We start from the raw sequence: 13,556 nt of genomic DNA on the forward strand, positions 1-13,556 counted from the left end.
ATACCAAACGAGGCAATCAAAGCAGGAAAAAACGTTTTAGTGCCACTTTTAACCATGTTATTTAATAAGATATTAGATGAAAAAACTGTTCCTGCCGAATGGGCAAAGTTAAACATAATTCTCCTATACAAAAAAGGAAACCCTACTGACATAAGTAACTACAGACTTCAGAAGAAATTACTCAACTGTAGATCACATCCACTCTCTAGATCTTATAATAGAGAAGTACGAAGAAATGAACCGTCCACTCTACCTAGCGTTTATAGACTACGCAAAAGCATTCCACTCTATTTCGCACAATAGCATATGGAGAGCTTTAGAAGAATGCAATGTACCCACAGAAACGATTGAACTTATTAAAGATATATATAAGAAGAGTAAAAGTAAAGTTATATTAGATAAATCAGGACCTGAAATAGACATATCCAGAGGCGTCAGACAAGGTGATCCCCTATCACCCAGAATTTTTATAACCGTGCTCCAACATATTATGAAAAATTTAAAATGGAAGAACAAAGGTATATACATAAATGACAAACACCTAAGTAATCTCAAATTCGCAGATGATATAGTTCTCTTTGCGGAAAGTGCATCACAACTAGAATCTATGATTAAGAATATACACAATGTCAGCCTTGAAATTAGTTTACAACTAAACACTACTAAAACCAAAATTATGACAAACAGTAAAAATATTCCCATTATTGTTGACAATGTGCCAATAGAATATGTCCAGGATTATATATATCTAGGCAAAGAAATATCATTCAAAAAAACTAGACACCGAGATGAACTAAACAGGCGAATGAACATAGCTTGGAACAAATTCTCGAGTCTCAAAGAAGCTCTCAAGTCAAATATCCCAATGAGACTGAAGAAAAAAATTCTAGATTAATTCATTCTACCTACTCTTTCTTATGCATCACAAACATGGATATTCAACAGATTCACAAGAAACAAAATATCAACAACCCAGAGAGCCATGGAACGGAGCACTCTAAAACTAAAACTAGAAAATAAAAAACCAAATACTGATATCAGAAGCATGACAAAAGTTATCGATGCTTTACAACATTGCAAGAAGCTAAAATGGAAGTGGGCCGGCCATGTTGCTCGTATGGAGGATGAAAGATGGACAAAAAAGGTAATAACATGGAAAGGCCCATTAGGTAACAGAAGAAGAGGAAGACCAATAGAGAGATGGCTCGACGAAATTATGAGAACAGCGGGACAAAACTGGATAGAAAAAGCAAAAAATAGAGACAAATGGAGGAGGCCTTAGTAGGATATCTAGGGGCAAATCTCCTTATCTCCCAATGCTTTTCTTACGGCACTTCCGCTCGTTAGATTTTGTCCTCTGATTGGTCGGCCCCGTCCCCCTCTTGTGTCATGTGGGTGTTTTTTGTTGTTATCCTCCATTTTGTTAACGCCTTCGNGGCGTCAAATTGCCACCCTTCGTGCCATCCGACCCCGAACTCTGGTTTTGTATGGTCGACCGCAGTTTTGAGGCCTACGGAATTACGTCCGAATCAACAAAGTTTGGGTATGTACTAGACAACCTTGACCCTCACTATGCGGCGGAAGTGCGTGATATAATTGTCAACCCCCCCCCCCCCCGCGACTGAACAATATGCCATCATTAGGGCAGCACTCATTCGTCGGCTGGGCATCTCCCAAGAAAAACGGGTGAAACAACTTCTCCTGCCAGAAGATTTGGTAGATAGGAAACCCACGCAATTTCTGCGCCATCTACGCGGTCTGGCCAAAACCACAATGTCGGACGATTTACTGCGAACCATTTGGTCAAGTTGTCTTCCTCTTAATATTCAAGCCATATTCACAACAATGCGCTATAAGAATCTGGATGAAACAGCAGAGGTCGCCGATTACATTATGGAAGCAACTCAAACACAGTTCATGGTAGCAGCTACGGCCACACCTACTCCACAGAACGATACCATCCAACAACTGACCCATAAGGTACAGGCCTCCAGATGGATCTACATCACATAAGACCACACATGGCAAGAAAATTGAAGAACCAACACCGTTCAAATTCACGCAGTTCTCTACCCCGACAGCGTTCCAACCTCAATATTAGGGCAAATGGTCAAGGGCAAGGCACACTAGCACATCTCACCATGACGGATGACAACAGGAAATCAACCAGGAAACCACGTATGGCAACGACAAGTGAGGTCCACACAAATCAAAAATTTCTGGTCCAAACCGGTGCTGACATCTGCGTGTATCCCAAGTCACTAATGCCTGGACCACGTCAGAAATCCACGTTCACGCTACAAGCAGCAAACGGCACCAACACACCGACTTATAGTACTATTATTCTGTCTCTCAATTTGGGCCTACGAAGGTGTTTCCCATGGCGTTTCATCATAGCCGACGTCAGCAAACCAATTATCGGTGCGGACTTCCTTGCACACTACCAACTGCTGGTAAATTTAAGCAACCAACGACTGCTAGATCGACTGACACACCTCACCACTTCTGGTCAATTGATCAACTGCTGCCAACTTTCCGTCACTTTCGTTACAGAAACGAAACCGACCACTTCACCATACCACGAGATACTTCAGCATTTTCCCGCATTAACTCGACCCAACGGCCACATCACATTCGAAACATGCAACAAGGCACTACATCAACACTACCCCCGGTCCACCGATAGCATGCAAACCACGACGTTTAGCCCCGGACCGTTTCTCTGCAGCCAAGAGTTTGAAACGTTGGTACAACTGGTTATCGCACGTCCCTCCTCCAGCACCTGGGCATCGCCACTGCACATGGTCCCAAAAAAAAACGATGAATGGCGCCCATGCGGAGACTACCGTGCTCTCAACGCGAGAACAATCCCGGACAGATATCCTGTACACAACATTCACGACTTCACACATGCACTGGCAAACAAGAAGATTTTCTCCACGATCGACCTACTTCGAGCATATAACCAAATTGTAGTCGCAGAGGAAGACATCCTAAAAACAGCTATTACAACACTTTTTGGGTTGTTCGAGTTTCCTCACATGAATTTTGGTTTACGTAACGCCAGCCAAACATTCCAACGTTTTATTGAAGAAGTGTTACACAGCCTTGACTTCTGCTTTGCTTACATTGACCATATACTGGTCGCATCAGAAAATGCTGAACAGCACAAATAGCATTTACGCACGTTATTTACTCGTCTACATTCATACGGAATATTGCTTAATCAAGGAAAATGCAACTTTGGTAAGCAAGAAGTCTCTTTTCCAGGTTATTCTGTCTCGGCAAATGGAATACGCCCTTTGCCCGACAGGGTAACACCAATCTTCAATTTCCCCAAACCTACTGCCGCAAAACAATTGCGACGTTTCCTGGGTATGCTCAACTTCTACAGAAAGTTCCTGTCTAACGCTGTCCGCACTCGTTCTGCTTTGAATGAACTTCTACTGGGGAAGATCAAAGGAAATGCACCACTACAGTGGAATCCCACAGCCGACGAGGCATTCAATTCAAGAAAGAGGCAACTGGCGCAGACTACTTTCCTGCACCATCCACAACCAGATGCTACCTTAGCAATTTTTTGTGACGCATCCGCCCATCACTTGGGCGCTGCGTTACAACAATTCCACAATGGAACCTGGGAACCCCTTGCATTTTTCTCTTCCAAACTATCAAACGCTGAAGTCTAATACAGCGCATTCGACAGAGAACTTCTTGCGATTTATCGCACGATTAAGCATTTTCGCCATTTTCTCGAAGCCCGTGACTTCATTATATTTACACAAGCCCCTGACCTTTGCCTTCCGTTAGAACCCTGACAAATGCTCTCCCAGACAGTCACGGCACCTCAATTTTATGAGCCAGTTCTCAACGAACATCCAGCATATTTCTGGGAAAGATAACATCATCGCGGACACACTCTCACGGATTTCTGAGTTATCAACACATATTGACTACGAAGCCCTTTCCACTGCACAGGAATCCGATAAGGAACTACAACATTATCTTAACTCAGACCAATCGTGACATCTCAATTGCATTCACATTCCCTGCTCAAATAAAGTCATCTTCTGCGACATCTCTACTGGTACGGCAAGACCTTTTTTAACTTCAACATTTCGTTTCGCAGCATTCAAACAGTTACATTCCCTGACACATCCTGGAATCCGTGCTTCCATAAAACTTGTGACCCAGTGATTTATTTGGCCATCTGCTAATAAAGATTGCGCCAAATGTCTCTCTTGTCAAAAGGCAAAAATTACCCGTCACGTTTTTCCACCCTTGGGCGAATTCGGACTACCATCAGAAAAGTTCGACCACGTCCAGTTGTGATGCCGCCCTCGAAAGGATACCGTTATTGTCTCACGTGTGTAGACCGATTCACACGTTGGCCTGAAGCTTTTCCAATGACAGACCAAGAAGCCACAACAGTCGCACGAACATACTATGAAGGCTGGATCTGTCGTTATGGCACACCCCTAAGAATCACCATGGACCAAGGTAGACAGTTTGAGTCCCAACTTTTCCAGGAGCTTTCGCATCTAACAAACTCAAAGCATATACACACAACGGCATACCACCCCGCAGCTAATGTTATGCTTGAGAGACTACACCGACAGTTAAAAGCCGCTATAACTTGCCATCAGAACGGCAACTGGACCAGGATTCTTCCCACTGTTCTTCTGGGAATTCGTGCAGCCTGGAAGGAAGATCTCAAGACTACAGCAGCCGAAATATTATATGGTAAACCAATTCGTCTACCAGGCGAATTTCTGGTACCAGGCACCCGACAATCGCACACCACCACCCAGACATATGTACAGCAGCTTCGCGATCACTTCAGACTTCTACGACCTGTAGCTGGAAGCAGGCATGGTGGACAGAAAACTTTCATATCTGGAGATCTACGATCGGCCGAATATGTTCTGATTCGACGAGATCGCCCAAAAAAAAAACACTGCAATTCTCATACCATGGGCCATACAAAGTAATCAAACGAGGCGAACATTCATTTATTGTTCAACTTCCTAACGCCAGCAAATCGATATCTTTACAAAGACTTAAACCAGCATATATCGTGAAAGAAGAACAGCATTCCCAACCTATACTCACAACGATGAAAATGGGCGATCGAGCAGCGCATACTACAACCCAGTTCGGTCGTCGAGTACATTTTCCAAGCTATATCCGAGCAAGCTGATCCACATCGTTCCTCACTGGAAGATGGGTCCTGTGGAAACACTCGGTATAGCAAGAAACATTTATATTGTGTATCAATTAAGCGTCTGCATTTGTGCTGACTTAGTTAGGTTGCGACACACTGCGACTAACTAGGTCAAAGGCAGTTACATATACAAATGTAAATTGCTGAAATGTTCTTTGCCATATAAACCCATGTAATATTACTTTTGTATAAATACCGTGTAAATATTCAAATAAATCAGTCTAACATCAGGCTCACTATAATTTGGATGCTGAAATAGTGTCAACCCTTGGATGCTGCATTAGTGTCAATCATCGGAAGCTGTGATATTGTGCCAATCATCAATGATGCAGAAACGTGTCCAACACCATTTTTAAAAAAATTGTTCTTCTCAGAACCACAACCTTTGATTGTCACATCTTACTACGACAGAGTGGCTAGAACGCTATGACTCATACTAACGTTACACTTTTTGGTTTTTCACCCTAGTAAATTTCCTTTCTACCATCAATAAAGAACTTTCACTTCAGTAATTTGAAGGTTAAGTTAGCATTTTTCCGTTTATAAGTATAAATAACAGTTAACGAGAAAATTATTTTTATAACTTTATTTGATGCATTACTTATATAGATATACTCAATTATACGAACATCGGCTATTGATGTTTTCTATAAACACAAGAAAAATTATTTACCGGCCACTTCGAATAATGTGATCGAATAAGCGGGGAATTTGTGTTCAATGGCATTGTTGACCACAGTGGCAATACTTTCCACAATCTTGGTTAGATTGTTCTGACTGTACGTATAGGCTTTAGTACTGTCCGAGATGTCGAAGTTCTTGATCTCGATCTTCGTGTCAATTTCGTTGGTTGGGTCTTTGTTGATGGCAATAACAGTCAACTTTTTGTCTGACGGTCGGATTGAAGCGTAAATTGCAAGCGTCTGTTCGTCACTCGATTTTGCACTAACACTAATAGAACCGAACTGAGAACCCTTTCCGTCGTAGTTGCGGTACATCCTGTTTAACATAGTGAAATATTAATTAATTAAATTAATGGATGAGATTTGAAATTCACATTTTAAAATACGAAAAAATGATGATGTTTCTAACTTAGTTAATCATTTAGATCAGAGCAAATTCAAGATTTAACTTAGATTTCAAAATATCATACATTCAGTCGTATAATTTAGCCATGGATTCCAGATACACAGTTGCAATACATATTTGTCAGGTTATACATTTTAGAATTTTTACCCTTAGAGGGTATACTTCACCTGAAAGCATACGCCCATGGCTCTGTCGCATTTTTCGGTCCCCAGAGAAGAGCCACGTCAACGCCCTCTCTTCCCATAATACCAAGTACGTCAGCCTGTGCGAGGGCGCCGTTCATAACCTTTAAATTGCCCCAGTTGTATTCGGTGATGGCTATTTTGGTACCTGGATAGTAAGTTTCGATGGCCTTTTTCATCCTGGGAATTAGTTGCACCCGGTTATTCGGTTCGCCCATGTTCTTGATCCAGCTCTCGTCTATGTAGTCGGGGTTCCACAAGGCCTGAGTTGATCTGAGCATATGTTGGTTGAAAATATGACATACAAGGTAAATAGTAAATAGATTACAGACTACAACCCCATGCTAAAAATGCAACAGGTGAAATTACTCACTATATTTTATATGTAGGATAGTAGTACCATACGAAAGGGGATATTTTGGTAAATTATTAAAGTGAAGCTTTTATTACATCGCTTCAAATTTTTTCGTTTTCTATCGCATGTCGCATTACAGTAAGGTTAAAAGTAAAAGGCGCTCGGCAGAAACTCAAAGCGAAGAGGAAATGATTGATAGAATCACAGCCGTCTCTAATACAAGCCATGCTGAGAAATTTGGCAACAGCGCATTGCTTCGATGTGAGAGTCCTATTCTGCGAGTCTTAGTTGTTATTACTACACGTCGTTACACATGATTTTTAGACACCCATTACGATAAAAATGAATTGAATTATTAAATAACTAACATTTGTTCATCACTGATAGTATGTGACGTTATTTAAAATACACTTCAACATGTAGGTATTAAGAACAAAATAGAAAAGACAAAAGATTAGGTGTAAACATTGTTAGGTACCTACATGAATTTCATCTCGATAATTGTAATTTTATTAAAGCAAATTTCCACACCACAATTGAAGTATTGCCAAGGCGCGTTAGCTTTTTTTGGGGTTCACCAATAGCCCTGCCATCCCATTAGAAAAAACTAATTACAATTTCTAATTTACGGATTTTTGCTGTCTTACAGTTAGCTGAATTTGAATTGGAGTGGCGGGACTCTTGCTTTCTATAATTTATAATTTTAACGTAATCATTAAGCAAAACATTAGCAAAAGAAGATAAAATTTGGAAGAATATATCTTTATAATGTTTTCCAAAACTAAATATTTTTGAAAATAGTTAATTTTCCTAAAATTGGTTTTTGGTGTTCAGCCCGTAAACATTGTGTCTGCAGATTTTCGTTATTACTTATTTCTTCAAGAATGGCATAAATGTGAAAAAAAAAAACTATACTAATATTATCAGTAGGAACAGAAAGTCCTCCCCTTTGTAAATAATCAAAATAAATATCTCCAACGCAAGAGCCTTTATTGTTTATTATGAGCGAAACACAATTGTTGCAAGTTATCTTTTTACGAGCAGAATGAACTGCATATCCTGAAATGGAAATTTTTAAGGAGTCATCTAAATCACAATTCATTAAAAAATCGGAATTTAAAATTTCAATAAACTGACTTATGTTTAAGGGAGACTCTTCAACACTCAAAACATTACCGGCAGTGGATACTTTTACTGTTTTTATAATGTCACTTTCGTTAAAGTGATGTATGTAAACTGCAGAATATTTTCATGGAGTCCAATCTTTGCGAGGTATAGTACTTATGCATTTTTTTCGCATTTCATCATTTTTTTGGGAATAAAAATATAGACATACTTGTACTTACATTTTAAAGATGATTTATAATTTGAATAGCAACTGGGAACACAACGACGAGAGGCATTTTGTTAAGAAATAAACCAGAAAATTTACAACCAAAACACACAATCTGACCTAAAACATTTTCACTTCTTTCACATAATAGTTAATATTGCCTTCTGCAATTAAAAACTGTATCCAAAGGTATTAATCACTATAACACACTATAATCATCCTTATTGCACATTTACTGCACGATATTTCCGCTAAAATTAAAATATTATAGAACAACGAAAAAACACAACAACTAATGTATTAGTTGTAACTCTCATTAACCGGGAAATCCTGGGACTCCCACAGTGTTGCCAAGTAAACCTTCAGCATGGCTTTTAAGTAGAGACGGCTGTGATAGAATAATTGAAGTTCAAAATAATTCAATGATTTAAATAAATTTTAGTTACTCAGTTTTTAACATGCGTCTATCTTCTGAATGATTGTTTTTATTATGTATTTCGTACTCTCATACACAGATTGAAATTACAATTTATAGTTGAATTTTTTGTCTACTATTAATTCTCTTTATCTTCTCCATTTTCCAGTCATTAAGAAAAGATTAAGAACTCGATTATCATTTTATTACTCTAAATCGAGTAATTTTCCGAAAATTTACAGTTATATGCCTACCATCCGAAAAGTTTCACTTGCATGTTTTTATTAACATAAGCATGTTTTATACGTCTTGGAAAAAAAAATGTTTATTGAATATTCGTTTATATTTACTGAAAATTTTATCAAAATCTCTTTATCAATTACAACCTAATAAATGACAAGAGTGCGTCAAAATAACAGTTTTCCTTAAAATTCTCCATGTTAAGTGCAACGAAATAAAATTGTAAATATCATTTTTTTTGTACAGCATTTTTAAAATAATATGGGCCGAAGAAAAATAATCATTTTAAACATGCCCTATAAAAAGAGCGGTACCGGAAACCAGGGTAATTTTTTGGTTTTAGTCGATTCCACAATAATTTTTAGTCATTTAATATTGTACGGCGTTGGCATTTTTTATGGTGCTTATAGCGTAGGTTGATTTTTCAGCAACACCGAACATATTTACTGATTTATGGGTAAAAACTTACACTCAAATTATGTTTCAGTATATATATTTCAAGATCATTTAAATGTGTACGGCATCAAATCTACTATATCTAATATAAGCACATAAAATAATTTTTTACGAATGTGCTGTTTAAAAAAATTATAGTTTAAATAAATGTAAAAAAAATAATTATCTGCATTTAGGAGTTCAATCATACGTTTTTTGCCATAGTCATTGCTTCGTTTGTCTTTATGACCGCCCTGTTTCTTTAGTGTTTACACAGTTGTTTGTTCGGTGCGTCGTATCGATTTTACCTTTTATTGCTATTGAACCATCCTTGTATATGCAAGTTCAGTGCATATAAATGGAAAAAATGGAACTTTTGCATTATCTTTTTGATGTGATACTTCTTTATCGACGATAGGAAGGAAATTAACTACGTATAAAACTGAAAAATGTAACATCACGCGTCACAGCATCACGCGTCATAGCATCACTTATCCAAAAGGAATCATTTTAACAGGCTTCAGAAGAAGGCCTGTTAGTAGGAACCGATAATCTGAAAATTGCCATTCCGACAAGTTGTCAGCAGATCGCGCTTTCGCTGTACTGTATATGTAAGTATTGCATGTGCGTTTGTGTTTCCTTTGATTTGCAATGTCAAATTTTTAACAAAACCATTATTACGCATTTGTAAGCTCGAAAAAAAATGGAAATTTTCTAGTGTTTAGTAATTAATATCAATTTATGGTGACTAATTTCACCCCAAATTTTTAGTATGGGCCTGTAGTCTATTAAATATGATTGATGATTTCCATCATAGGAATTTCATTTCAATATAACTTTTTTGTTCAATACCTAATTGATATTTTTTTACTAATTTATAGATTTCAATATTTTTTCAGGTTGGCCAAGTTATTAAACTAATACTTAAAAGCAAGCGCATATTTAAACTTGCACTGACCTGAGTCTCACTGCCATTACCTCCGGGTCTGCACTGTCAACAAACACGTTGTCCGCTTGTGGGTATATATGGAGGTCGAGGTAATCAAGGAGTCGTTTCGAGTGATTTAATTCCAATTGCTTCATTGTCTTCAAATAGTATGGTCCGAAATCCAGGTTTTCGTGGCTTTCTCTGTCTTTACTAGTCCTGTTGGTCCAATCCAGGGCTAAAAACCGTAATACCATTAAATCCGTGTGTGTGTGTGTGTGTGTGTGTGTGTGTGTGTGTGTGTGTGTGTGTGTGTGTGTGTGTGTGTGTGTGTGTGTGTGTGTGTGTGTGTGTGTGTGTGTGTGTGTNGATGCCACAAAAATACGTGGACCTGTATAGGTGTGTGTGTGTGTGTGTGTGTATGTGTGTGTGTGTGTGTGTGTGTGTGTGCGCGCGTGCGTGCGTGCGTGCTCGTGAGTGATATACGTGAGTGTGTGTGCGTTAGTGGGTGTGTGTGGCCGCGCGGGCGGTCACCTGACTTACCCGAACGTAAAATCGACACAAATCCCCATCCAACTGGTCCAAGAGTCAATGCAGATGGATCCACTTCTTTAACGGCCAATGCGTACTCCTCAGTGAGTTTGATGATCTCATCAGTTGTGGCTGGCTGTGGATGGACGTCCTGGTGGGTAGTGTGCCACAGGTCGTACTCGTTGTCCATCTGGTAAAAAAGCACTCCGCCCTGATCTGCGGTGCCGTACTTTTTGATCAGATGCTGGACCCATTCCTTAGCAAACGTGCTGTTAATTTTGATTGAGGTGTCGGCGGGATCGTTGCCGGTAATTAGTGTCTTACCATCGGGTTTCTTTCCGTTACCGCAGTCGGGCATCCATCGGTCCGTTCGGTTCTGAGGACCGTACTTCTTGACACTGAAGCCGCAACGTTTTTCTCTATTTACACATATTTTAACATGATTATCACTCAGTACCATTTCGAAAGTAGTAAATGATGAAAAGGTATTACTTATGAAAATCGCCATAAAGGGAAGGACTAATCATAAGGAGAGGGTATACTTAGTATAGTGTATTGCAATCAAATACCATTTTCACTATTCACTGATTTGTTTAAGTTCTTATTCTTTAATCAATAGCACTATTATTACTTATTTTTTTTATTATTTCTATAACTTTTCAATGCTTCACTTTAACGATAGAAATAATACACTATTTGTTCGACTAGTTTCGTTTTTACTAGGACATTTTTAAGAATCAAATACTATTAAATACAAGCATTATTAATAATTAATTACTATTTCACCATTATGACACCCTTTATTACTACCTTGCTCTTCTTATTTCGCTTTCTATCACCTCGTAGGTGGAACTCGAATTAACTCGTTGCGATTTCGCGACAACAGCTGAACTTCTTCTACGAAGGACCGTAAAATGACATCTAGAAAATCTGCTCGGTTGCCTATACGCGACAGTGTGTTGGGTTGCCTACACATCACACTGCACCACTCCTAAAACTGATTGTGGTCCCTGTAGGTAGTAAGCCGGTTGAGGTGGACGATCTTCATTTTTGTCCGAGCTCCATTCTGAATTCGATAGACAACGTGACTGATATGTCGAGTAACGGTGTATGGACAAATCTCAAGCTTGCAGTATCGGTCAACGTTCCTTTCGTCCTGATAAATTTTGTAGTAACAATTTATCGCTCACATTAAATCCAGTCACTTTCAAATTACAGCTTCATACGCACAGCATTATCTGTAGATAGTGGACAGTCTCCGAGACGTCGAAACGTCACATCCGTTGACAGCCTGAGTTCTCTGCTAAATAAAATGCTGGGCGGTGTTCTTCCAGTTGTCTTATGGATGGCGAATCTATAAGCTAAAAGGAATAGGGGTATGCGTTGGTCCCAAGCAGTTTAGAGTTCAATGAGAAAGATTTTTAAATAAATCTCCAGGTTTGTTCTACCGTTCCATCAGACTGCGGTTGTAAGGGCGTTATTCTCGTTTTAGTAATGCTCATTAGTTCAAGTTTCTGCTTACATGGGATACTGCCCCTTCCTGAAGCTGTATGAGGGGCAAGCCGGTCAAGATGAGAAACCTCCTCGTTGGGCCGAGATTCCTTCTAAAATCGATAGACAACGCCGTTGATGCATCGAGTTACAGTTTATGGACCATCCCAAGCTTGTTGTAGTTTCAGATAACGTCCCTTCCGTGTTGATGGATTGTATTGTCACCCTTTGTTGCCCTCATTAAACTTATCAGGATTGGCTCGTTGATCGTATCTGCTGTTCATGCAGTCAGTTCCAAATTGTAGCTTAACATTATAGATGGCTTTTAGTCGTTCTTGAAGTTTACGCACGTATTCGTCCGTAGATACTAGGAAATCTAAAGGGCAATTTAGCGTCATGTCCACTGGTAACCTGAGTTCTTTTCGGAATAAAAGGATGGCCGGTTTTCTTCCAGTTATATCATGGACGACAGATACGTAAGCCAAGAGGAACAGCTGTATATGCGGGTCCCAGTCAGTTTGGTGCTCGCTGAAGATTATTAGGTCGATCTCCAGAGTAACGTTAAATCGTTCAACCATCACATTACACTGCTGATCTAAGTACGTAGTCCTTGTTTTCGCAATGTCAATCAGTTCAGTGGCCTTTGTCAACAAATCCGACGAAAAGCCTTTGCCCTAGTCATAATACAATTCCAAATGTACTACATATCCGCTGATCCAGTCATTGACAACAGCAACGGTATGACGACAAAGATGTATCTGTTTTCGCGGTCTAGGTGAAGTACAACTAAATATTTGAGTACAAATTGTAATAATTATTAAACGGCTACACATGAATGGAATGTAAACCAAAAATTTCGGCCTTCCACCGCCTAAAGTAAAGCTAAACTACAAACTACTTACTTACTGGCGGGTCATTGTTAAGATACACACATACGTACCCTAAAGAACTGTTTGTAATTAGAACCACGTGGTAGAAGACGGACTTCAAAACGTCTACTAAAATTATTTCTCACTCCCCTAAAAAGTATCGGATACTTGGCGAATTTCATTTATAGCGATTATCACATGGTCTTGCATATCAGCTAAGTATTAGTATTTATTGCACAGTTTCGTACAGTCTCATACAAAGAAGCCCTTCGAAGTTAGATTCGAAGTTCCAAGAATGTAAATATTACCACATAGGAGAAATTAACATCTGAAGCACATTCTTGTGGAAACTACTGACCAAATCCACTCGCGACTAAAAATCAGTTTGCTGCGTAGTTTGTACTCGTTGCAAGTAATAAGGTAGCAGCAACTATTACATTAAAGTAGCTGATATATATATATATATA

General features: G+C 39.1%; 1 protein-coding gene across 1 annotated transcript in view; it reads right to left on the reverse strand.

Moving 5' to 3' along the window:
- Window positions 1-5,795: 5,795 nt before the first annotated feature.
- The window catches only part of LOC108740377 (endoglucanase A-like), a 26,827-nt gene continuing 19,066 nt past the window's right edge, over window positions 5,796-13,556 (reverse strand). The window contains exons 3-6 of the mRNA XM_018474677.2: window positions 10,742-11,148; window positions 10,232-10,436; window positions 6,481-6,768; window positions 5,796-6,223 (exon numbers count right to left, since the gene is read on the reverse strand). Of these exons, the coding sequence (XP_018330179.1) occupies window positions 5,890-6,223; window positions 6,481-6,768; window positions 10,232-10,436; window positions 10,742-11,148 (1,234 nt within the window). The 3' untranslated portion in view covers window positions 5,796-5,889. The remainder of the gene's footprint in view (window positions 6,224-6,480; window positions 6,769-10,231; window positions 10,437-10,741; window positions 11,149-13,556) is intronic.

Source organism: Agrilus planipennis, unplaced genomic scaffold (assembly GCF_000699045.2).
Source record: "Agrilus planipennis isolate EAB-ADULT unplaced genomic scaffold, Apla_2.0 scaffold75, whole genome shotgun sequence".
In the NCBI taxonomy this organism is placed as follows: Eukaryota; Metazoa; Arthropoda; class Insecta; order Coleoptera; family Buprestidae; genus Agrilus; species Agrilus planipennis.